Here is a 27,209-nt window from a genome sequence, read left to right on the forward strand (position 1 = left end):
CATTGACGGGTAGTTGGTAGCGGTGGTGGTGGTTATCATGAAGCCTACACAGAATATATTTATTCTATAGAGTCTGTGTTCGTGGTGGTTTTGCTTGGCGGCGGCGGCGGCGACTCGCGATTGATAACGCGGACCTCGGCTCCGGCTCCGGATGGCCTGGATATCACTAATCACTATCAACTCGTATCATTTGTGTTTTGACCGGCGTCGACGATGGCAGCAACTGCGTCCAGCGTAGTCGTTCTCGACAGGGGAAATAATACAACATGTACGATCAACTTGCACGGTAATGAAAATTGTTCACATCTTTACTCGAAATAATATTATATTACTTTAATCGATCATAAAAAAATCTATGATTGCTCGTGCGCCGGACGGTATCTGTTATTTGGCTGGTCGCGCCTCCTGTCACTGGCCTTGATCCTTACTAAAAAATTAATTTCCCTTTAAAAATACTTCAATGATCCTTGATGATATTTTCGTTACAATTTCTACTTGACAATTATTTTTATTTTTTTGTAATTTTTTCATACACATATTATAGTTAATCACCTTCGTTCTTGTTTTAACAGGTGCCACCGTGGTCTCTTGGAGGGTTAACAATCAGGAACAGTTGTTTGTCAGGTGAGTTTTTTATTTTTTTTATTGTTTATTCATAACTACCTATTTGTTTCGTAATTATTGTAATACACCAAAGGTTTTTTATTTGTGAAATAGAATAATTTCCTATCTAGACATGTTTAGGTACCTATCGTTAAAAATTAGTTTAATTAAATGTTTTTTAATATTAATAAATATCGTTATTTAGATACCGATCTCGATAGTCTATAACTATCTAGTTATTTTACTATATAGTATTATAGTGATAGATTTAAATGTTTTTTTTTTCATTGGGTTTGATGTACATTTTTTTTAAATAAAAAAAATCTATTAATTTAGTAATTTAGGTCAATTAATATATAATTTCGATTAGATGGGCATGCGATTTCCATTAATTGAACACAATAATATTCCGAGTTATTTACTTATCAAGTATTATAATATAATGTAGTTTTAAGAATATATATAATTAAATATTTAAATATATAGATTACGACTTAATGTATAGGCATGATTTTTTTAAATTTTCATTTTTATTACAATAATCTATAATTTTTCTCATAATTTTTTTTTGGTAATGGATAAATTAAAAGATCATCTTGTTGAACAAATTATGGCTGGAGGCTGTATTTTGAAAGTCATAAAAGTATTGCAGTTTATGTTTTATGCTTCATTTTTCTAATTAAAAAAGTGGAGTTAGTAATTTTTACTTAGTATTAAGTACGTATATTATAAAATTCTTATCACTTCCTAGTTTTAGTTAATAATAATCCTAATATTATAACAGTATAAGATAGCCAAAATGCTGACATTTATACATATTATGCACGTATGAATAAATATTTAAAAATAATATTATGTTATTATATAATAATACTATTACGTTGTAATGTACCATATTTGATTACAATCTATTTGTATTCTCTCTGCGTGCTATTGATGGGTAATTAACTACATATTATTATAGTTGGTAATTTATATCACAATTAATATATTTATCTTGATTAAAATACCAACTAAAACTATTATCTGTGACTCTGTTTGTAATTCTATAATATTTTTAAAACATTGGAAAAAAATATTTTATTTTTAAATAAATACATGACGTGAAATAATTTTTTTAATATATCTATTATATTAATTATTTTTCAATATATTTATTGAAATTTGAAATTCATCTAATCGTTTTTCAATTTAAAAAAGTGTAATTAAAATTAAAATCTGATTCAATATTTATTTTAAATATACACTCTTTTTAATTAACGTCAAAATAACCCTTTTTTCAAAATTAGCTATAAACAAATTCTGATTTCGGCCACAGTGAATGTTGATGACGATAACGCCAATGTATAATAAACTAAACTTTGATTTATTTGTTTTAAGCGGATTAAAATACACAAAAAATTGTAACGAAATTAGTTTTTAGTTAAATTTACCAGGATAGAATAACACATTTGGAATAAGTTATTAGTTTGACCTCTAAAATATTACCTCTGTGCATAAAAATAGGAAGAATTGTTATTGTAACTTGGTGATTACCAACATATATTATTATTTATTTTGAAAAGACCTTTTTAACAAACAGAACTGAACAAAATGTTAGATTTTCAAGGTTGAATGATTTTTTTTTTATTTAGTCTGTTATAAAGTCATAAAACGTGTCAAAAGACCAACAATATGACCGTGAAATTTGTCCATTTTATTCTCAAGATGGTACCTTACATAAAGGTACCTTTTTTTTCTTTTAAAAATACGGCAATAAAAATCTTGAACCATTTTTCTTTCTGGTAGTATAAATATATCTCGGAGGTACATTATAGTTATTTACTGCGTGGTTAAGCATATCTACAGACATTTATTTTCTTGTTAAACGTAGAGTATTTTAGTAAAATGGTTATGCGTAAGTTATAAATATTAAGAATATTTTCAGCTCAGAGTTATTTAAATAGTAACGGTGTATACCTAGTAACATTTCAAATTAAGGTTTTCTATTTTTTTTTTTTTTAAAAAAAAAACAATTTTATTTTATTATTTTCGATGTATACAGTTAAAAGTAGTTACAAATATTTTAAATTTAATATGCTGGTTACTTATATAGTTATATTTTGATCAATTTTGTTCGTTAATAGAATCAGCGACCCTCATTCAAATATTTATTGTTTTTTATTAATCATCGAGTATTAGGTATTATTGTAATATTTTATACAAACCTAGTATTAAAATAATCTTTAAATATATGTATATATATGTATGTATTATACTCAATTTAAAGTATAAATTATAATTTTTTAAGTTATTTTACTATTTATTATAGTAAACTGAATAGATATTTATTTAAAAATATTTAATCTTGACTAATTAATTATAAAATTTGTGTATTAAAGTATTTAAGTAGCTTGAAATAGTTTATTTATAAAATAATTGTTGATATATTTTTATAATTTATTTCATTTCTTTTATTAGGTTCGAAAAACTTTATCATTTTTTTTTTTTTTTTACTGTATTTTCTAAATAGATTATTTAGATAATATTTCAGAAAGTCCTCACGAAAAGTAAAAAGAGGTGGTATATCTTTTTTATTTTTTTTTCGAAAATTTTTGTTTTATTTTTTTTGAGATATAAAAACTTTTGAAAAGACAATATTAAACTCCAAATTTGAATTACGTACTCTTTATTTAAACATACTTATGTAAAGGAAAAAAATCACATTTAAACTGTTTAAGTATCAAAAAGTTGAATATTATATCTTTTTTTTTTATTAAATGAAATTAACAAAAATTCGTATATTATAATTACGTTGTATTTACAGACGATAATTTATAAATGAATATAAAGTATTGACTAACCATTTAAGCTTTTTATTTATTTATCTCTATATTTTAATATTTTATTGTTTAAAAATGGTCAGATTATAATATATGAATGTATGATGATTGATGGTACTTGTCTTTGCTATAATGCATAATCATATGATATATATTAACTTATATTACATGTGTACTGTGTAGGTACATGGAAGTATTTATTATTAATAAATTTATGTTATAAAACAAATTATTAATACTCTATCTAAATTTTTAAAAAATACTAAAAACTTTTTTAAGACAATTCAAAGCAAAATTTGCGCAGCTGGCAGATAAAGGGTTTCGTTGTTATTTTTTTACCCCTCTGAGGGTGTGGCAGCCTGGTAATGACTGATGAAGCATTTATCCCGCGTAAGCACCCTCTCGTTCTGTCCAAGTCATTGTCGTCCAACATCTTTTGACTGATAGCCTTGGCTCGGATCAACCCTTGAGACTCGTTAATCAGATTATAACTCCTCCTTTTGTCCCTCAAATACTGGTAGACAAGTATAGGAGCTGCTTAAAAGGTAATAAGGTGGAATTTAAAAAGACGCAAATCACCGCATTATGATGGATGCGTACTATTTTGTTACTTTACCTATATTGCAGAGTGTGAACTCTTTGTATATTTTATTATAACTATTAGTATACCTATGTATATATATAATATATTAATGTAACTAGAAAAAATAGATCAAGTTTAAATAGTTTTTCCACTGTCTATGAATGGAAATTTCATCAGTCATCACTTTTTATTAATTAAAAATATGATTATCCACAATCATCAAGTTGAAAACAAGATCTAAATTTAGTATACCTAATTAATAATAATCATTAATAACATAACAAGATAGAGTGGTTTAAGGGGTGGCGTCTATCATAGTACTATAATATTATAAAATTAATAAATAAACATATAATAATTAAATATTTTTTATTTCATTTTACTAAAATTGTTTAATTTTAGTGAGAATATTTATAAGTTAAGAATGTATTTTACACATACATACATTTATATTTACATTTATAATTTAATATTGGTTGAAGGTTTGATATAAATTATAATATTTAATCTATGATGCAAGTATACTTACTAAACTTATTCATTTTTGTTAGTCACTATAGTAATTATGTTTGAATTAATATATTTATAATGAGAATTCAACAATTATTGATCCATGATTTTACATTAGAATTTCTATAGCTGTGATTAAAATTTTAGTTATTTTTTTTTTTAACAATTATTAATAAATAGTAAAATAATAAATACTTAATATATTTATTAAATTATTATTGTAGGTACGTAAGAAATAGTCGGTAAATATCAAAGTTATCTTAACCTGTAATACATTTTAAATTGCTTCGTAAAATATTTTATAAGTAAATCTCATTAGGTCATTAAATCTATAATAATTTAGATTTAGTTTTATATTTTTTTATCCATTTAGATTTTAATTTTATGTTTAAAAATTAAATCCAAGTATTTTGGGCTCTTTTATTTCACAATAAATACAATATAAAATATTTTGCTGCAGTCATTGAATTGTATGTTACATTTTTACAAAAATAGAATGTAAAAAAGGTTGTGTATAAACGAGATTCCCGAGGAGGTCAAGTGCCACTTGTGAATGTTTTCCCGAGTCGATAATTTCGTCTCGTCGTAATTGTTTGATGTCTAAAAGCCTGAAATGACCCGGCTCGACTCTTGTTTAAATATATGGTGCTCCGACCTGAACATAATAAAGTTGAATAGCATTATCAGTACGCATAGGACGAGATTAAATTTAAGCTTTGACTTTGTTTTATTGGCCCAGTTCGCCGTTTAATTACAATGATTAAATTATGGCATTGATGTTTAATATAATCAAGCGTAACCTTTGTTCTCGGACATTTTTTGTACTCCACCCTAGAGCTATATAAACATATTTAAACACCAGAAGATTTTCTTTTATACTCTCCGTATTTTATCTAATTGATTTGCTTTTAACAGTATATAAAACTGAAAATTATACTTGATATAAAATCGATAATAAATTATAAGTTGAATAGCATATTATATGCTGTTAACATTTAAATGTGATTTATAAATTATATTATTTTAGGTACTCATTTACATAAGTATTGTATACGTTTTAATGAGGTATGTTGGTATTTATACATATAATATAGGTATAAATTATGGTCTTAAAATTATTATTGGGGAAAATCAATTTTTTAAGATTCGTAAATTATATAACAAATGTAATACCCTTAAATGTACATACGTTTAAAACTTAAACGATCGATTCATTATTCTCGTCCATTGTTCAACCCCTTTCTCCCATGTGTATGTATACCTCTACATGAATCACTGCACTCGCGCTGTACGGCTGTTCCGGCTATTCACCGCGTTTTGGTGCACCACGCATGTGATAGTATAGTGTGGCGGTGGTTAACTCCCCTTCGTCCGTCTCCACATATATAGTCATATAGGTACCTCATATTTGCTTCGTCCACCCTACAGTACAATGTCAGCATCGGCTGTAACAGCGTTAAAGGCGATAATGGCTAGGTTTTTGCTTGTATCCGTTTTGTAATCACTAAGGCGGCTGTTAATGTCGTTCGGTGTGGCAGTCGTATATTAATGGCCAACGAGCTGCAGGGAGCACTCGGTAATTACACGGTCGCACACGACCGATCCCCACGTTCCGCAACTATGGTCGGTGGTGGTTCATACTAGCCAAGTCCAGTGTGAAAAACAATTGGAGAAAACTTGACGCCACACACCATTACTTTGGGTGGTCCCTCTTGCCACCTCTTACTCGACGAGCCAAGTTACTATAAGACCCAAAACTGTTATATCGCTACATAAAATACATTACCGTTAAACTATGTTTTAAACTTTTAGTCGGTAATTCATCGTTTCGTATGATAATCCACTTAGTTAACCCCGCCCAGTTGTATATTATATGTAAGTTTAAAACTGAACTCTAGTGTAATTGAATCCTCTTATGAGTCTTATATTTTCAATACATATAAGGTAGCGATTACAATAGTTTTTCATAATCGTATATAATCTATAAAATCTATTATTATTTTTTTTAAATTTCTCAAACAAAACAATATTTTTAATGATTTATTGATTGAAAATATTTATAAATCATCACTCTGAAATTATTAATCTTTACCAGGTTCACATAAGTTCAAGATTTAGCCAAAATTTTAATCCGAGGTTGATATATTTCTTTTTTTGAAACAAATCTCTTAAATTTCAAGAAACTTTATAAAGAGCGCTCTAAAGCATAATATGTGTTCAATTTTAATGTATTCAATTTATTCAATCGATTAATTTATGCTGTTAAAAAGTTTTTCAAAAAAGGTACATAATAATATTAAATTGATATTTATTCATTTTATAATAGAGTAAAATTAATATGCATTGTATAGATATTAAACTGAATTTCAATGATTTTTTTTTATTTAAAATTTAAAATTTTGAATAGTTATTTTAACTCCATAACTTTATAATATGCTTTTAAATGTTTACTACCAATAGGTTATCTAGCTTTGAACTGCGTTAACACATGTAATACATTGTGATTATTTTAACAGTAAACACTGATTATTTTAAAAACTATCAAATAACTTTAAACTATATATCTTCATATATTACATGTTTATCTATCATTTTACATTGCCCTTATATTTTGCTGAGCGGAGTAATAAAAGTTTAGTTTTATAATGATGTGTGGTTTTTTGTAAAATATTTTATTTTTGTGTCTTAAGACATCCTATTATTGTAAAATATTCTACTATACTCAACTATTAGAGTAGTTTTTAGTAGGTAACAAATTGGATGTAGTTGTTACTAGTAAAATCAATTACTATAATAGCAATAAAGAACATGATAAAATATAGTTGTAAAAAATATTTTGACTCTCCTTGAGATATTTACAGTGATTTTAAAATTTCGATTTTTTTTTTTTAATAAATGTCAATAAATTTTTTATTTTATCAATAAGCTTGAAAATTAAATACAATAATTCTCATAAGTTTTTATTAAAGTTATTTAAAAATATTAAAAATAATTAGTCAAGATTTTTTTTTAAGCATTTGAAGTTCATGTTTTGACATTTACAAATCATGAACATCTGTAAATCATTTTGTAGCTAATAATTTATAAAGTATTAAATTTTTATAGCTAAGGATTTAGACCCCCCCCCCTCTTCATCTGTAGTTTAATTTAAATGAAAAAATATAAAAATATATGTAAGCACAATTTTTTTTTATTCATTTGAAGTTAAAATTTGGACAAAATTAGATATTACAACGAATAATATCAATCAGTTTTAATTATTTTCTTGTTTTCAAAAATGTTATTCTTTAGGACTTGAAATTTTTATGTATATTACTTTATATATTTTATATACCTACACAATGATACTTTCAAAACATTTAGATTAATTTTAGGCGATTGCCTATTTATACCACTAATTTATTCATACCGTTTTACGGTATAATATTTGGCGATATTTACTTAAAGTTAAAAACAGCAACAATAAATTATAAATTAATATATATTATAATTAATAGTATAAATAAAATAAATGCAATTTTTTCGGCGTAAATTAAATCAAATTTCTTTAATAGTTATAGTAAAATAATTTACTTTAATAACAATATCAAAAAATATATTATCTAATGATACTGACATACTATAAACACTCAGGATCGTTTTTTTGTACGTATAATGATTTATTATTGAATTTAAATTTAGCCCATATATATTATTGTATATTATAGAGACTTACTCAATGACGAAGTACACATGACACGATTGTACTGTAATAGCGGTCACCTAATTTCCATTTTTTTTTCAAATAAAAAGTGTTCACTTTCAAATGAATTATCCTATATATTTAATTTAACAATAAATGGACAGCGCCTTTTTTTTTAAAATATAAAGTAGGTAGATACATATCAGTAAAAATAGATTGTAGAAAAAGCAATAAAAATAAGAATAATTCTAAACAAAATGCAGTTTTGAAGTAATTAAACAAAAGGAAAAATTATTGAACAAGAAAAGTGGGATATTTATTGGTGATAGACATTAGGCGTCTCATCAGCTTATTTTTGTATAATTGCTTTTAAATTGGGAAATATGAAGAGACATAGGTAAACGGGTTTTAATATTGTGGATTTTAAAATTAATTAAAGATAATTGAATAGGAGAGTAAATAGCATTACATAATAGACCGCTTAAGAAAAGACTTGTTTAATTTCCGTCTACGGCCTGCTAAAAAATCTAGCCATATTTCCAAGAATCTTTGTAACTGGAGCGTTATCATGCGAGTGGCATTACATATCTTAAGTTGCGTTCAACTTTTTTAAGTTGAAAAAAAACCACTTTCAGCTAGTGATGGGTCTAATTATTAATTTGTACTCTAAGGTAGGTTTGTCTAGGCAATTTATCAGTTAATCTCATTACAACTCTAAACGTTTTCAATGCCTTGCATATCATATCTATATAAGAGGTGGGTTCTATTGAATTGCTGAATTTTAAATCAAGATTAATTACACGACTATAATCACATAGAAATTTGGAGCTTATTAGTTTATAGTACGCTATTAGAGACCGTTTTTTGTCGAACTTCATAAACACTAAAAAATGTTAGGCGATTATACAACCCTAATAAGTCAAAGTACTTAACGCAGAATATTGTCTAAATCACTCTGGAGTTCAGTAGTTCACTACATGTATTTTAAAGTGATAATCTTAATTCTATAAAGTAAAAAGATTAAATTTATATATTAGGTATAAATTAATAAAATAATTAAACTATGGCATACACAGTAAGCAAAACATGTATATAATATGATATATACATGTCGTGTCTTGCACTTTATGCAATTTTGAGTAATATAAAATTAAAACTATACGCTATTGGCCTTAATTTTTGTATTAAATTATAATTAAAAATTAAAAAGTATAATTATTTTATTAGTTTATACTTTATACAAATTTGGTCTGTTCACTTTATAAAGTTAACATTATCACCTTAAAATTCATTAGATTAACATTTTATTTAGATACTTATACGAGTATAAATATGATAATATACAAACATTTTTATGAAATAAATGTAATTATAATTTTAATTTAGTATACTATACCTACTGATAAGGTTAATTTAGATGTAAATGTCTAAACATTATGATGTATTAATAACTAAAAAAAAATGTGGGCAGTGGTTACCGCTTTACTATACAGTGGGTCACTGTTCTATGTTGGATTTGAATTCAATGATACGAGTATCGGAGTATAATATATTATATACATTATACTCGTATCATAATATATTATTAAATCATGGTATATAAAAAACAATTTTGAGTGAAGACGGTCTATTAGCTTATATCACCAAGTATATTTCTTAATAGGTTTTTTGATATTGCTATTAAAGTAATAGAAGGTACAGTAATGTTGTCTGAAAAAATTCGACAACGTTACATTTAAAAATATTATTGTGTGTAATGTGTATGAAATGTAATAATAAGTGTAAAAGTTACCACAGTTATAGGTAATAAAGTTTTTGAATTACAACAAAATAAATGCCATTGTTATTCATCGATTAAACATGTAGGTAATTTCATCCAAATTTTAAATCAAAATATATAATATATATATATATATAAGTCTTCCTATATATTTTTTAGATTTGTCAGTTTCAATATAACTACTCATAAGGATCTTTGTATTCAATTTGTTAAAATTTATATTTGTATTTTTGATAATATTTTATTGATAAATTAATAAATTACAAGAAATAATGTATGTATAATAGAAAACGTCTGTACGTAGGAAATGCAAACATAAGTAGTTGATAAAAATTTAAGTATTTACGGTTATTCGTTTTTAAGATACGCCAAGATAATTAATTTTATTAAAAATGATTTTGCGTAAACATTTTTGTTTTTTTCTTAATTTTTCTCAATTACTTTGAAAGATACTGATAATTTTTAATTTTTACTTTACTTGTACCAACTAGATCCAATTTTCAATCAGAAACTACCTATGCTAATACTTTAAAATCGAATTTATTATTTAATACTATTTATCGTCTATTCCACTCTATTCAGACATACACAAAAAAATAAATACATCATTACAATATTATTATGTTCATTGAGCTACTTAAAGTTTTAAATAATATTCATGTATTTACTGTTAAATATATCCTGAAAGTACTGCAATTTATGGACAAGATTTTTATTAAATTACATGTCTTATTACAGTTAGTTATGAGAAATAATAAATGTTCTACAATATAATTCTTTTAAAATTTAAATTATAATTTTAAGTTAGAAATATTTAATTAAATAATTTATACTTACACAAATTCTTAACTCTATAAAGTATTTTAATCTTTTAAAAATGTAATTTAGATTTTAATATTTTTTAATTTATAGTTCATTGACATGCTCTTTTGAATTTTTGAATTTTTTGTTCAATGTTAAAAGGCCATTTTTCTCTTTCTTCTTTTAAAATAACTAATAAAATTAAAAAAGTTAAAAAAAAACAATCATGTATCTTACAAACTAAAATAAAAACTTATTAATTCGATATTAATGCTACAATCGTCGAAAACGTCTAAAAATGTGTATAAATCACAAATTAAATGTTTTCGGTATTTTACTCTACAGTTTCCTTTAAAATTAAAATAAACAAGTTATATTATTTATATTAGATACTTATAATTAAAATAATTAGTTAATTGTATTACAAAATTAACAAATAATAGATAGAAGATAGAACTGTGTTGTTTTATTGCGTTATATTATAAACTTGTTTAATAAATTTATTGCTTACTTCATTAAATAATTTTAAATTGTTCAATGATCATTTTTGATTAGAAAGTTTTCATATTATGTTTAAAGTATTTAGTTTTAACTTTTTAAATATTTGAAATTACAATTGATCACTTTTATCAATTTTTTATTTTTAGAAAATATAAAATGTATTGATTACTAGATTTTAAAACAGCATGTTTGTATTATCATATATATTTTAGTAGTTAAGTAATATAAATAATATATTTTCGGACATTCCGATTTAAAATTATTATAATATTATTTAAGTAAGCAATCAGTTAAGTATTGCACACATTATGATAGTTAAATACGAAATCGTACACATGATCAATCGCATATTATGTAATGATTTATTTAGGCATACGAGATAGTAGTGCTTATACAACTTATTAGTTATTACTTATTAATATATTATTGTGCAGTAACAATTTTTATTTAGAAACATATGATAATCACTAAATTGTTATTATTCCTATATTATCTTATTATACATGTAATATTATAATTGTTTGCAGGCAATAATTAGTATGCAATACGAATGTTTCTGTACCCGTCAAAGAATTATCTAGTATGCTGAGTATAACTGATTGTGCGTATAGTGTGTAGCCATGTAGGTATGAAATAATATTATCTCCAATGTCCCATCTCTTATATTTTCAGTTCTCCAAACAATATCGCTCCACGACGTAAACGCTTGAGTACAATAGATACACGTATTTAGTATTTACTATGCACAACAATATCTATATATTATTATATACGCGTAATATCGTCGTTATGATTTTCTGAATAGACGATAATTTATTATTCTGACGCGGTTGCGGTGCTGCTTATCATATATAAAATAATATATCTAAGGGACGAGGATGTCGCCCTCTTGTACGTTGCAATGTGTTTACGCGTCGTTCATGGCTAGTTTTTTGCTGCAGTCGATGTTGCCCCATGGTGTGTCCAAACAGTAACAATATACCGACGATGGTGGCCACGATTGTAATTAGTGATAAAGGTCCTGTATGGATTAAAACGAGCGAGAAACCCAGAGACGACAGTGGCGGTAAGGGTGAAGAATCGATGTTATGGCGGTGAGGTAGGCAGGGGATCGTGTGTTGTAGTATGAAGAAAAGCGCGCGTGAGGGTGCAAAGGCCGAGAACGTTGCGGGGTTTGGTAGAGAGGAAGAGAAAGGGTCTCCGCCGTTCGACGGTTTTTGTCTCGAACGCTCATTTGTCAAGGCACACGCTGAGGAAATGAAAGGGATGCGGCGTATATGGGATGGGCTGGGTGGACCTGCAGGGTTAACTCTTCTTTGACCGACACCCTTAAGGTTCGAGGACAGATGCAAAAAAAATATTGCGCGTGCTCATATTATATGTATATTTATATATATCACACACACATGCTTGCAGTAAAGTTACAGAGTTTATATGCTATTGCTGCACGTTCACAAGAATTATATTTTCAATATTATCTACTAATCTACTATGTATATTAATGTATCATATAATATGTAGTAGTTTATATATAGACAATGTAGTGTATAATTGAATAAGTTATGCATTCGTTTGGAATAAATATGGTTTACTACTACTTTTATTGTCTGCATGTAATCTTGTAATACTATAACTAGCGAGTATTTTGATCACTGGTACTGTCCTATCAATGTATAATGTTCTCTCAAAATCATAAATTTATTAATTTTATACAAATAAATTATTACAGTAGATATTCTTACGAATATTAGTATATTATTTTACATTTCCAAAATTATTTTTAAACGTATATCATTATATTTTTTAAAAGTAACTATTTAAAATCTTTTGTAAATCTATTAAATAATATCCTATCAATATTTTTATTATTTAATGTTATCTATTTTATAATGCAAATATAATTTAAACTTAATTAAGCATTTGGAATGGAAGAAGTTTAAGTAATTTATATTTATTTTGTAACTGTTTTGTATTTAGTTGCAATTTTTAGCGTTTATAAAATATGTTAAATTATACTAAAGAAATATTGTTCTAGAAGTTGTACGTGAACTGTGTACCTATCTATAGTCTATATAGTATCTATGTTGGTTGTAAACTGGACAAATATATATGCATATTTTAAATAGTTTGCTTTTTAATTTCTCAGAAGTTCTAAGTACACAATTGTCTAAATTACGAAACATTAGTGAATTTTACTCATTATTAGTTCTACTTTAGTGTTTTCGTTGATATTCACATTCTAATTATAGGACATGGGTAATTAATAATGATCTAAATGTTTTTTTTTTAAAAAAATACTTAGACATTTTTCATATTTTATTGTAGTAATATAATTAAATGTTACAATTTTAGATAATTAATAAAAAAAATTGAAGAAAGTATGTATTTATAATAAAATGTGAAATATTGGTTACTTACTGAAACTTTTGATTCACTATATATAAATATCACATATACGAATATATAATTTATTATTTTTTTTTTTATTTCATACATTCAAAAGATTTTTAATTCGTATTTTTTTTTTTTATAATTACAAATTTAAAAAGCTAATAAATACGATGCTATATTGAACAAAAAATAATAATAATTGTTGTCTTAGAACTTATATTATCTAAAACGTTTCAAGGAGAACTAATTTATAACTTTATAGTCTATAGTTATAACTATGTAAATTTAGGTTTGTTATCACCGAGTGATGATATCTAATATATTGTTATCTAATTAAAAAAAATGTGGACTCGGTATTCTGTTAATATAGAGTTTTCCACTTTTCAGCGTTCTACATAATTCAGTAGGTTACTGTTTTGTATTTGTTTAATCTGAATTAAACATTGCATACTAAAAGTGATTTAGATGGAGACAGATTCAGTCAAAGTATATTTTATTATAAATTTATATTAGTTCTTTTTATAATATCAGTAGGTAATACGATAAATTAAATTAAGTTTTGTTAAAAACATCGCATTTATCATATTAATTATTATTTATTACAATAGAATATAATATTTTATATCATATATTATTGTTATTAGGTAACTTTTGGGTTTTGAGTCAATAGCGACTTACCTTAGAATGGTGTATATAGTATAAAAAGGCTATAACTTAAAATTAATCTAAATATTTTTAAAAAGTCGTAATCTATAGTAAAATATAATAAATTAATAATATATGGATACATTTTAAGTTTTCACTATTCGTTTTTTTTTTGTAGATATCTAATTTCATTAAAATTTTAACTTTAAACACCTTAAAAGAACATGATACGTATATATTTTTTAGGTTGTTATTTAGTTACTTATGCAGAATTTGTATTCAATTGTCAAGCCTTGGCTATTAAAATTAAGAATTGAATACAAGGTTCTTAATAAGTTTTTAGAACAACTTAAAAATCTAAATATTTATATATACATGTTTTTTTTTATACACTTTTGAGGTCTAAATATTTAAACAAAAATAACGATTTTAATTTTGTCGTAGTTCAAAACACACAACTTGTAGTATCACTTAATAACAACTATAAATTCCTGTAATAATAATTATTGTATAATTTATATATATATGCGATATGGTTTGGGCAAAAATTAATTCAGCCTACCATATTACTAATAGAAAATTAAGTTATTATTAGCAATATAAATTTATAATATAATATCCATAGAAATATAGGTTAACAAACAAGACAGATACAGTATCTGCTCATTACTGTGACCTACTCATTAATGAGGTACACTCGACACCCAATATACAAAATAGCGACTTTCCCTGTTTTTTTAGTATTTATTTTAAATATATACACTATACAGGTCAATATTACTGTAACGAGTTTAAACTTTCAACTAATATCAACAATAATTTATATATGTTATAAAACTAAACAAAATCTACTTGAATATATAATAAACCTGAATACTGTATAGGTAGTGTATATAATTTAAGATTCAAAAAAATATACTTTATTATTCATTATACAAAAATATCTTTGTTGAATGTATTAAAAATATACAAGTACTAAAACATAATTTTTCCACATCAAAATTAAAACTACTAAAACTTTGAAAATACTTTAAAATCAGTAATATTTATTCTACAGAGGTAAAATTCATTATACATTTTGAAAACAAGGTTTTAATAATAGTTAATAAGAAATATATTTTTATACCAATAGGTTTTTAATAATATGTAAAAATTGTGTTATTTATTTATTGTGAATTTAAACAAAAACAATAACTTATTTAGTTTCATGGTTCATGAAATCATGAACAAATTATTTCAAACAAAACTATATTGAAACCACTCATTCATTTAAAATATCAAAACACTCCAGCATAACAAAATTATATGAATTAAAGTATGTTTTACTCTCTCATAATTAAATTACCTATTTTGAGAACTAATGCTAGTTCTTTTATCTTTGACCCTCAAAAAGTACCAACTAGATCCAATTTACTATCAAAAACTACACTCAAAGTTGAATATCAAAACTTCTTTTTCTATATTATCTTTAAATGTCATAATGCACAGCGGACAAAAAATTAAACAACATACTAAATATCAATATCATTGTAATACCAAAAAATGTATTTTTTCTTTTAGAATCTAAAACTACTAAAATAATAAACCTACATATTATATTGTATTTAAATTCATTAAAATGAATAGATTGTTTTTAATTGTATTATAAAACTTTATATAAGTATAATTAGTTTTGGAAATTATTAATTTGATCAATTATTGATAATTTTTTTTATTTATGTTTAGTAAACTGGCTGTTTTTGATGGTCAAAAATCAATTCGAGGTGGCATTCCAATAGTTTTTCGTAAGTACCTTCAGGCTCATATTCATAGATCATTTGATGACAAATAATTTGAAGAAAGTGTTAAAGAATTAAATTTCTATTAATTTTATAGTCAATGAAAACATCTTTAACAAATAATAACACAATAGTTAAAAGTATATTCATCCAAAATACACTTTAAAAATTGTTATGCCCTTGTTTTTAAAACAAATTACTTAAAATACTAAAATAATAATAATTTTTCTTTGTGACATACTTATAACTTTGGAAATTATTAACTAATTTTATTTAACAATTATAATAATAATATGCTGTTTGGTTTAATTGTATAATTAGTTTAATATATTATTTTTAATTATTAATAATAGTATAATACGTACCTATTCAATTTAATTATTGTAAATTGTCTATGACTTTTTAAAGAAATGATGAAACATTATCAGTTGTCAACCAGGTAGTAAATCTGTACAGGTTCTAATGTGGTTAAGGGTACTAATTTGTAGTTGATGCAATTAACTGGATTATGAAAATCATCTTGGTGTCACAGGTAATGGAGTTTCAGCAGGTTATAATTTACAATAGTCATTAATTAAAAAAAAAAAAAGCAAAATATGGAAACCAGGTGTTGATGATTGTCCAATTTATTCTCTTTGAAACAAAGTTAGACAAGATTATAGTGTTATTTTTATTATTAAAAATTTGAAAGGAATGATAAAACTTATAACATTTTTTTTTTTTAATTACTTTTAATTGTATACCAATAATTCCACTCGGAATATTAAATTATGACATTTGAGTATTTTTATGGATTTGTGTTGTAATGTTGTATATCTGTCTGAAAATAAAATTTTAAATTATTATTATTATAGTATAATAAAGAAGAATATAAATTAGTAAAATATTCTAATAAAAGGAATAAAATATTTGTAAATGTATTATATAAATATAACTGATAAAATATTATTTGACTGTTGTCTTTACAAATGTATAACAATTAGCTTATATTTTGAACTCTTCAGATTTTAATAAAATATGAATTTGAGTTTTTTTTAAGTAAATTACTATTAGTTTATTAGTAAGCATAGTAAGCAATGCTTAAATAATAGTTTTAACTTTTAAATAAAATATTATAAAAATGTAGTTTTATAAAATGCTAATAAAATATATTATAAAAGAAATTCTAAGAAAGTTTTTAACTTTATGATAATTTTTTTTATATGTTAAAATAGTATTTATTCATTTTTTTAAAAGGTAAATATTTAAAAGTGCTTATTGTTAAAGTTCAAATAATTTTTTTATTATAATATATTTTCAATTAATAAATATAACTAACTTATATATTTTTTTATTAAATGTATTATTATAATTTTCAATTAATTTATTATTATCATTATAATGACTTATATTTTTATAAATTACTTCTGTATCACTCAATTAGTTCTTTAAATTTAACCTAACCATTTTCTTATTTCTTTTGATATTTTAGATGCGTTTCAATATTTATTAGAACTTACTAGTAAAAATTATTATTTTTGTTTTTATGTTATATTTAATTATGCTTTTCAATAATTTCTTTTAGTATTTATTTCATTGTTCATTTGTTATATTTAATTATAATTGGCTTGTATAATACTTAATCTATGTATGAATATCTTATAAAATAAAATTGGAACAAACTCTCTTTCCACAACCAATGGTTCAGAGGTGACCAAATACTGTTTTATATTAACTATCACTATATTGTTATATCATTGACAGTTTTAGTTGAAATTAATAAATGTTATTATTATTATTATTACTATTGATACATTTTACTTGACTAAAGGCAGCGGTGCAACTAGGAGAAGGGCGGTACATAAAGGTCTTTAGCAGCCCCAAGTTAAAATTTAGCACCCCCTGTTTTTTATATATAACTTTTATTATTTTATTGAAATATCATGAATGTTATGTTTTTAAATTATTGGAAATTTTCTGAAAAATATTAAGTCATATAATATAATTCATTATTATAATTCATTCCATACACAGATATTCCCATAATATTGTTAGACGATTAACTATAAGGACGATAAGGTATACATTAAGAAGAAATATATTGCTTACGAGCTATTTTTAACCGATAGGTCGCATAAAAAATATCTCTGTGATGCATTCACATATTTAGCACCCCCTGTTTTAGAAGATTAGTTGCGCCTATGCTAATAGGGTGTATAATATTGTATAATAGATTTATGAAATAGGTTTAAATCAATTTTAAATTAAAAATATGTTTGTTTTTATTCTCAACACAGCTCATTTTGGACCCTGGGCTTATGGACCTCTTCATGGTTTTGCCATGACATGCAGATGGAATGTTGAAAAACAACCTGAACCGTTAGACAATGGTGATATTGAAGCATTATTTTCATTAGTGGACAATTCCATTACAAAACAAATGTGGAATTATAGGTAAATATTTTTCATATTTTAATGATGTATCTAAAACTATAATTCAAATTTGTTTTTAGTTTCAAATTAGTTCTAAGAGTGATATTGAGAGAAAAAGAGTTACAAGTCAGCTTTAATTTATATAACTCATCTCTAGAACCATTTCAATTTAACATGCTTTTCCATACGTATCTAAAAGTACCAGATGTCCGAAAGTGTAATATATCTGGTCTTCAAGGATGCATGTATGTAGACAAGGTATGTGTTGATTTAATTGATATTTAATATCATTCAAAGATTATTCACTACGTAATTATCAATAAATTATTTATTAATTTATTGACAAAAATTAGACAAAGGAAAATAGTGTGTATCAAGAACCGAGAGAAATGGTGACTGTTAATCATTGGACTGATAGAATCTATCAAAATACACAACAGGAACATGTGATTTCAAATGTTGTATCTGGAAGAAAAATGAAAATGATTAAATACAATATGCCAGATACAGGTAGATGGAATTATATTTAATTCTTATAAATTATATAATCAAGTAATGAGTATGGTAATTTTAGTTGTATGGAACCCATGGGATGTAACATCAAGTACAATGAGTGACTTTGGTGAAGATGAATATCCAAACATGATATGTGTTGAAGCTGGCATCGTGGTAACTCCGATTACATTAAATCCAAATAACACATATGAAGGCACAATAATTTTACAGGTATATAAACTAAAAGTAATTTAAGTATAAAACTTAATTGTCTTTTAAAATGTATCATTTATTTGTGTTACAGGTTATGTGAGTAGAGTCGGGAGCTGCTGTTGGCGGGGCGAGGTCTAAAGTACGTGGGGTCAATGCACGCCAACGTTGCTCGCCATTATCCGCAGACATTAATAGAAACTCCGGCAGCTCCTATTTTCAATCACAAACATCACCTGTTTCAACAATGTTTAATAGACAACCAGCTGTAAATCATGGATGGTTTACTTCCATGATGACAACGACTGATTTTTTCAGTCCTCAACGTTATCCATCCAATAATCCAGTACCACCCGTCCACCATGATTCAACATGTGATCAGCATTCATCATGCACCATATGTTCTCTAAATTTATAAACATTTTATAATTTTTACATATTAGCTATTATTGTATATTACATTCGTTCTTTTATTTAGGTAAAATTCATATTTTTAATAATTAATTTTAGTAGATACATAATTTTTTTTTTAGTAAAACTTTGAAAAAGTGCCTAAAATTTAATTTTTTTTTACATTCCTTGATTTATAATATTATCAACACATTTAAATAATTAAAAACTTAAATGTTTCTAACAAAAATCAAATTAATAAATGATTTGAATATAAAATACTTATAAGATTATTTAAGTCATTTTAGTTTTTTTTTTTTTTAATTATTATAAATTATAATATAATGTCAATAGTGTTGATTTCACTCGTTAAAAAATTGAACATCATGTTTTTTATTTATAGTATGAAATAGATCTGATATTGTTTAACACATATTTTGTGTTTTGTTTATATTTTGTTATTATTATAATTTTTTTTTTTTTTATAAAAAGTCCAATATTTAATTATTGGAATCATATAGAGAGTAGAATATTTAATTATATTAATTGATTGCTCAACTCAATATTACAATAGTAAACTATTATTAACCAATTTTTATTGTTATTGTAGGTATGATGAATTTATATTTTATCTCATGTAATTGATTCAGTAACAATATTCTGTAATATCATTCCATTTTAATAAGTTATATTTTGAGTTAAATTATTGTCAATATTTTTTTTTATTATTATTTTTACATGTTTATTATTTTATTTGTATTTTTGTGGATGGATATGTTATTTCAAATGTTTACATTTGTTATTATGATGTTAGTAAAAAAAAAGTTCGGTTTATGTAGTCATACAATACTAAGTAATGGCTATAATTGTAAATTTTATTTATAGAAAAAACATGATTATTGAAAAATTTTAAATCAGCATTTAAAATATTAATTTTTACTGCACTAATAAAAATTAGATTAAATTAATAATTAAATTTTTGATACATTTTTATTAAATTCTTTATGTACTTATAGAAGTGTTTTTCTAAATATAATTATAGTCTGTGTTGTAATTATTGTGATTGTAATTTATTAATATAGTGTCAAAAATATCATTGTCAGAAGTTCAATATTATTTGTAATTTGTAATAAATATAAAAATAAAAAGTTTTGTAAAAATTATATGAAATTTATTATATTAATTGTTTGATTTAATCTAAATACATTTATTTTTAAATAAAATAACAATCAATATAATTTTTTTTAATGGTTATAATATTATTTTTTAATGATTAAGTCTTCCAATGTAGGCAACTATATAGAAACATGCAATATTAAAAAAATTGTGGTTAATTTTATATAAAAGATTAAGAAAAAAAATGTCCTTACTATATAACTAATAAACCACGGGTTTAATGTGTTGTATCTTAAAAGGTAGTAAACCAATTTTATGAATTTAAGTGTAGACTACAAAAAATATTGTATCGTAATTGTACAGTGAGTTATTAGTAATTATTTGTTATTTTTTGTTTTAAGTAAACTTATGTTTTTTTGTATGTGTATTAAATAAAGTTGTAGTGGAGCCAAAAATAATTGATTGTTGGGTCTAAATACTATTATTTCTTAGCTATAAAAACAAACAAGAATTATAGTGGTCATTTATGGTACTCTTTTATTTTATTTTTCATATCAGAAATAATTTAACTTAGTCATACTGTCACTTATACTGTGTTTATACTTACATATTTACAACTGTAAAACTATAGGTATTGTTATAGTGTTATATCAATAAAATTACTTGTATGCATAATTGGTGACAGGTGAGTGACTGGATAAGTGTTTCTATTTTATTTTAAAAATTCAAAATTCTTCACTTTAAGAATGAACAACTTATTTAAAAATGTCTATGTTTACACATATTTTGTACTGTACAGTAAGCAAGTTGTTAAGTTAGTTATTAGTGCCCTATTACAATAATATAAAAATAATATTTTTTTCTGTGGTATTTTTCTTTGATATTTTCTGCTAATAGGAATATCTAATTAGGTATATTGTTATATTATTTTATATTTTATTAATTAATTGTTTAAATTTGCTTCCTTAATATTCGCCTGCTAATTGATAATAGAAAATATCACTTTCAGCTGGTAGGAATTTTTTATAATAATTACATGCAAAATAAAATTGTAAACGCTTACTCAGTTTACTTATTATTTTCAAACTAATTATTAAAACATAAATGGACACTTTATTGTAATTAGATGCCTAGTAGTTAGAAATAATACAAATCTATTAATATAACACTATTAGGTATATTATAATAATCACTAAAGTTTCACAAATTGTTTTGAAATGTATGATCATTAACCATTGAACTAATTGCAATATTCTTGAGCTAACCACAATTGTTAAAACCAACGAACCTGATGTTAATTTGGTGATTAAAAAATAAAATGGATTGTCAAAAGATGAAAAAAAAAATATTAGACTGAAATCGTACTTATTATTAGACATTAGGTATATCATTTTATATCGTATTATAATACCTAACAATTAAGATAAATTCATTTTTCATTTTTAATATATCTAGGTACCTACATTATAGAATTCATAAACGCATTTGTATTTAGTCTCAAGCTTTAAAACATCTTTGTTACGATTTTAAAAGAATTTCTTTAACTCTTTTGTTATCTATGTCAGAGCCAAAACGTGTATCAAGCGTTGAAAGACATTTTTATACTACATTTATTTTCCTATGCTCATCTTTCTTAACAAATAAATTATTTAATAAGGAAAGGGCTGCATGTTACTTGCGTCCCAAAAAAAAAATATATTTTTCAGGTAGTAAATTTGACCGGAAAGTTGCGTCCCGTTTTGGGGGGCGCAAGTTAGCCATAATATTATCATCGATATTATCTTCAAAAATCATTAAAATCGATAGTATCGTGTCACTAAAATCGATAATTCATAAATTGTACTGTAATAGTATATTATATTAATAACTTAATTAATACATATTATGTCTTAATTAATAGAGTTAATACTCAAAAGAAAGATTATAGAAAAAAAAACATTTAAAATTAGATTACTTAAATAAACAAATTGAAAGTTTTAAAAAAAACGATATTTCACCATTAAATTTTATAATTAACGTTTCATTTAAATTTCAACCAATATAATAATTCATAACATATGATTTTTTTATTATTTTTTATTATATTATACTATATATTTTATTATGACAAAATGTATAACATGAATTTTTATGTTATTATTATTGCAATTGAATTGAAATGATAATTTATTATAACCATTTTTATTTGTATTAAATTTGTATCATCAATGTACATTTTTATATCGATTATATCGATATTATCGGGACGCAATTAGGTCATAGAAAAAGGTATACCGGGACGCAAATACGCTATGACCTTTTTGAATCTTTTTTTTGAGGGACGCAACTCACCTACTGATAATAATTTCGGACGCAAGTAGTATGCTCCCAAGGAAAGTGTAAATTAGATTTGCCTTGAGTGGCAAAAAATCTAGGATCGGTTCTGGGTATCTACCATAGTTATAATGGGGTATTTCCATTGTGATTCATGCCAAAGCTTAACACAGGGTAATCAAAGCTTTGTGTATTTTAATCAAACTTTAACTGTTTAAGAGATAAGCTTTCATTAAAACTTCATTGGTTAGATGAGTGGAGAAGTAAAGTGCACCAACGTCCAACACTATATATTTCGACGAGTGCCTACTTACATAGTTACTATTTAGTTATATCCTATTGCAACTTTCCTCCTTTTGTAATATAAGCTATATAATGTATAATATTAATTTAAATAATGATATTTATATTTGAATGACAAATATTCATAAAAATATTATGATTCAAGATCCGAAATTTAAAACGAAAGCTCCCCACCCTTTTAATCATTACAACTTATACTTGTTATTTAATCAAACTAAAGTAGGTAGGTACTAAGATAACATTGAATACATTTTGAAATAAAATATAATGTATTTCCAAAAATCTAAAATCTTATAACTAAATACCAAACATTTTGTAAAAATAAATAGATATTTACCATTAATGCACCAGCATTCAACACCATATATTTCGATGAGCATCATCGATGAGTGGCTGGAACCCGATTGAGCACGATTCACCTTTTTCACAATCCGATTGAGTATTGAATAAGGTTGCAATCAAACAGTAGTAACTAAAAAAAACCCCGAAAAACTACACGATTGAGCACGAAAATAGGTGCGACGTTACCATTTTTTACCGTACAATATTATTATTAAAAAATAAAATACTTTTGAACATAAATGTTTTTAAATAAAAATCTTTTATTGGTTTTTTCTCAACACAATAAACATGATGCACTCGAAAGCTTCAACATTTGCCTCTCTCGGATAAAATAATTTGTATTTCATTATTTTTCCATCATATAAATCGTAAAATTTGCAAAATAGGTACACACTATTTTTGAAAGCACACGAGAAGGCACTGGATAACATCACCGACTGACTGTGACCAAGTCTTATTTATAGCGTAGGTAAGTCGTAGGTACATACAATAACAATAACAGTTAATCACAATTTAATGCATTATGCAATCGTAGATAAAATTCTCGTTTTCTATTTATCCCAGTTTTTTTTTTAATTAATATCAATTGTTCTAGGCTAATATGTTAGTAAGAGATATTTTAGTGATCTACTCGTCAATATACGTACCAACCTACTAGTGAAAATCTGACATTGTTGGGCACGATATTTATTATTTTATCGTACTCAATCGGGTCGTCAAAAAGGGATAACGATCGTACTCAATTGGGTATCAGTGGTATCCCCGTATCTAGTTACCCTTTAGTACAACTAATAAAGTAATATTGCAGTACTTACACTATATTAGGTTGGAATTTATGAAATTAGAATACTATAGTTATTTATTTATAATAAATAGGGCTCGGATTTTAAAGCATAATAAGCAAATGAAAAAGCACACGATTGTTTAAAAAAAGTAAAAAAAAAAAAAACATGACCCAAAAATTAACATAAACTAGTTATAAGAATGAATAAAAAAATTTGAAATATTAATTTAGATTAAAAAAGAATCAACTTCCATGTAGGTATTTAACTAGATTTTCAGAAATGAAACTGACTCTATTGTCCGACAGAATATTTAATATTTAACATAGAAAACGAACTCTCTACATCCACTGAAGTTATCAGTGCATACTGCATACAAGAGGTTTCAAATAACAACACTAAATTTTAAATTTCGAAACGGTCGATATCGATGTTAAAGGCATACTGACCGTATGTGTACTGCAGGCTATATTATGTAAATCGATAATCTAAACTTTTAATATATACATAAAATATATATAATAAACAAGCCGATAACGAAAATAACCAATACTCGCATTGTGGGTTTTTACATTTCTTATTAATTATTTTTTTTTTTTTTATTAGAATAGCATAATAAACATATAAAAAATCCACAGTAGAAATAATTGAAAAAAAGCAATAAAAAAGTATTTACATAAAAAATCAAAAATAAATTGGTTTATTTGGAATCAGAATGACGTGAAATGAATTTTATGTATAAAAATTAGATTTCTATCTCATATATTATGTAAAAAAGAAGCATACACTTTGTATACACTTGGTGTATCAAAATATGCCATATAATATGCAGTAACAATTTTTGAAATATACAATATTAACCTACATAATATTTAAAAATTAAAAATTACATTAGGTACAAAAAAAAAAAAAAAATACGATAATAACAAAAAATAAGCATGCGATAAATACATTAAAATATTTTTGTTTGTAAATTAAGTAAATGCCACTAAAAATGTATTTTATTCTTTATTTTTAAAATAAATTATTAAATTACATTCAAGCTTTTCTTCACCAATAAACATTGGCGTCTTTTTGTTATCTGATAAATGATTGGATATATCGAAAATAATCGTTCAACTTCAATTTATTATAGTTGTTGCCTGTTGGAGTATATTATTTATAGAGCTAAAAATTACTAGGTTTTGATAGAATTCATCTAGTTTAACCTCTTTGCTAATAATACTTTATTAATTTTAGGTAATACTTTTAGACCTTTGCTTAAAACTAAACGAAGTTAGTGTCAATTTATAGCATGGTCGTAACTATAGAGCTATTTAGGTACTAAACTTTAATTTCATGGCCTGAAGCCGCTGACCACTGTAGGTAATATAAAATTAAATTTATTACATCGATAACTATAAGATTACATTCAGTGAGCTATTTCTTTTAAAACGATGGGATTACCTCAACCATCTCCAATGTATATGTCATAACAGGGGCGTAATTAGATATATTTTTTTTAGGGGAGGGACAGGGTATTTTCTCTAAAGTAAACTTTCCCCCAATTACACCTAATACCTATTAGAAACAAGAATTAGAAATTAACTACAAAATTTTAATTTTTGCTCTAGTCTTAGCTGTTTTTACGAAATTAACAATGAAATAGAATAAGTACATAATAAATATAATATTAATGATAATAATGTAACAATTTATTTTCGATCTGAAATTTCGGAGGTGACTACAGCCCCCTTAGCCCTACCCCATAAATACGTCCCCGTGTCACATAAATAATGTACCTATATTGTACCTACATAATACATAATAATATTTTCGTGATGACGCATAATATTTTCATTGAATTAGGTACCTATGTGCAATAAGTATGCAAAACTTTGCCAAATAACATATTAGTAAAGACTTTCAATTAGTATTTTTTAGCAATATAATCAATGAGAATTTAAAAAATGAAAAGAAAAATAAACATACAAATTCGGATTTACAGTAATAAATAACAAGTAATAATACCTAAGTCTAAACATTCATATTTCACATTCTTTTAATTTTAATATTATGTACCTATCTAAGTATTGCGCATTATGGTCACTGGTTTCAAATATAATATTTATTCAACGATTGCGTAGAGGTATAAAACATTTAACTCCGTCGTTATATTTTAATGAAAAATGTATATTTCTTATAAATATATATATATAGGTATTATAGGTACCTATAGATACTATCATTATTTGCGCCACACTGAATTAAATCGAATAAACGAAATAATTTACCACCGTTTTGCGTATAGCTTTTTCGAGTTATACAAATTAAACGCACACTTTTCTCCTCAGAATGGGATAGGTAGGGTAGGTAGTAGCCGGTAAAAGCTGCATTTCGCGACGAACTATTGAATACGCTCACCGGCAAGGTTCTTTATGTGGCACAATGGTGTTCAACTGTGAAATAATATTATTACGTGATTGTAATAAACGGCGGGGTAATTATTTGTGAGAGGAGGGGTAAAACCGATAAGGGGGGTGCACTTACACTCTGCAATGAAATTTATTTTTTATTTTTGAAGAGGGGAAAGTATAAGTTTGTCTCTTCAAATAGTTCAAATTATCCTCAAATATTTAAAACCAATGAATAAGATAAAAATATTTTTTTCTCATATAACACTTATTTCATGTCATCTATTGTATATAATCATATTATTTTATGAATTATGTTTACAGGATTATATCAGCTCGTTTCATACTTTTTTTTTT

At 24.7% G+C, this 27,209-nt stretch overlaps 1 protein-coding gene across 1 annotated transcript; it reads left to right on the forward strand.

Annotated features, from left to right (window-relative positions):
* The first annotated feature begins 89 nt into the window (after positions 1–89).
* On the forward strand, positions 90–19,522 carry LOC114130385 (uncharacterized). The gene is made up of 8 exons (XM_027995354.1): positions 90–286; positions 573–624; positions 16,044–16,102; positions 18,373–18,529; positions 18,589–18,766; positions 18,862–19,018; positions 19,083–19,234; positions 19,308–19,522. The coding sequence occupies exons 1-8, from the start codon at positions 214–216 to the stop codon at positions 19,314–19,316; spliced, it is 837 nt and encodes a 278-aa protein (XP_027851155.1). The 5' UTR covers positions 90–213; the 3' UTR covers positions 19,317–19,522.
* The last annotated feature ends 7,687 nt before the right edge of the window (positions 19,523–27,209 follow it).

Source organism: Aphis gossypii, chromosome 3 (assembly GCF_020184175.1).
Source record: "Aphis gossypii isolate Hap1 chromosome 3, ASM2018417v2, whole genome shotgun sequence".
Classification (NCBI taxonomy): domain Eukaryota; kingdom Metazoa; phylum Arthropoda; class Insecta; order Hemiptera; family Aphididae; genus Aphis; species Aphis gossypii.

Bases quoted from the DNA above. Each gene is read 5' to 3' on its own strand.
- LOC114130385 (XM_027995354.1), top strand. From the start codon at position 214: ATGGCAGCAACTGCGTCCAGCGTAGTCGTTCTCGACAGGGGAAATAAT. The intron at 18,767-18,861 runs GTATGTGTTGAT...GACAAAAATTAG, and splicing joins GATGCATGTATGTAGACAAG to ACAAAGGAAAATAGTGTGTA. The intron at 19,019-19,082 runs GTAGATGGAATT...TGGTAATTTTAG, and splicing joins ATACAATATGCCAGATACAG to TTGTATGGAACCCATGGGAT.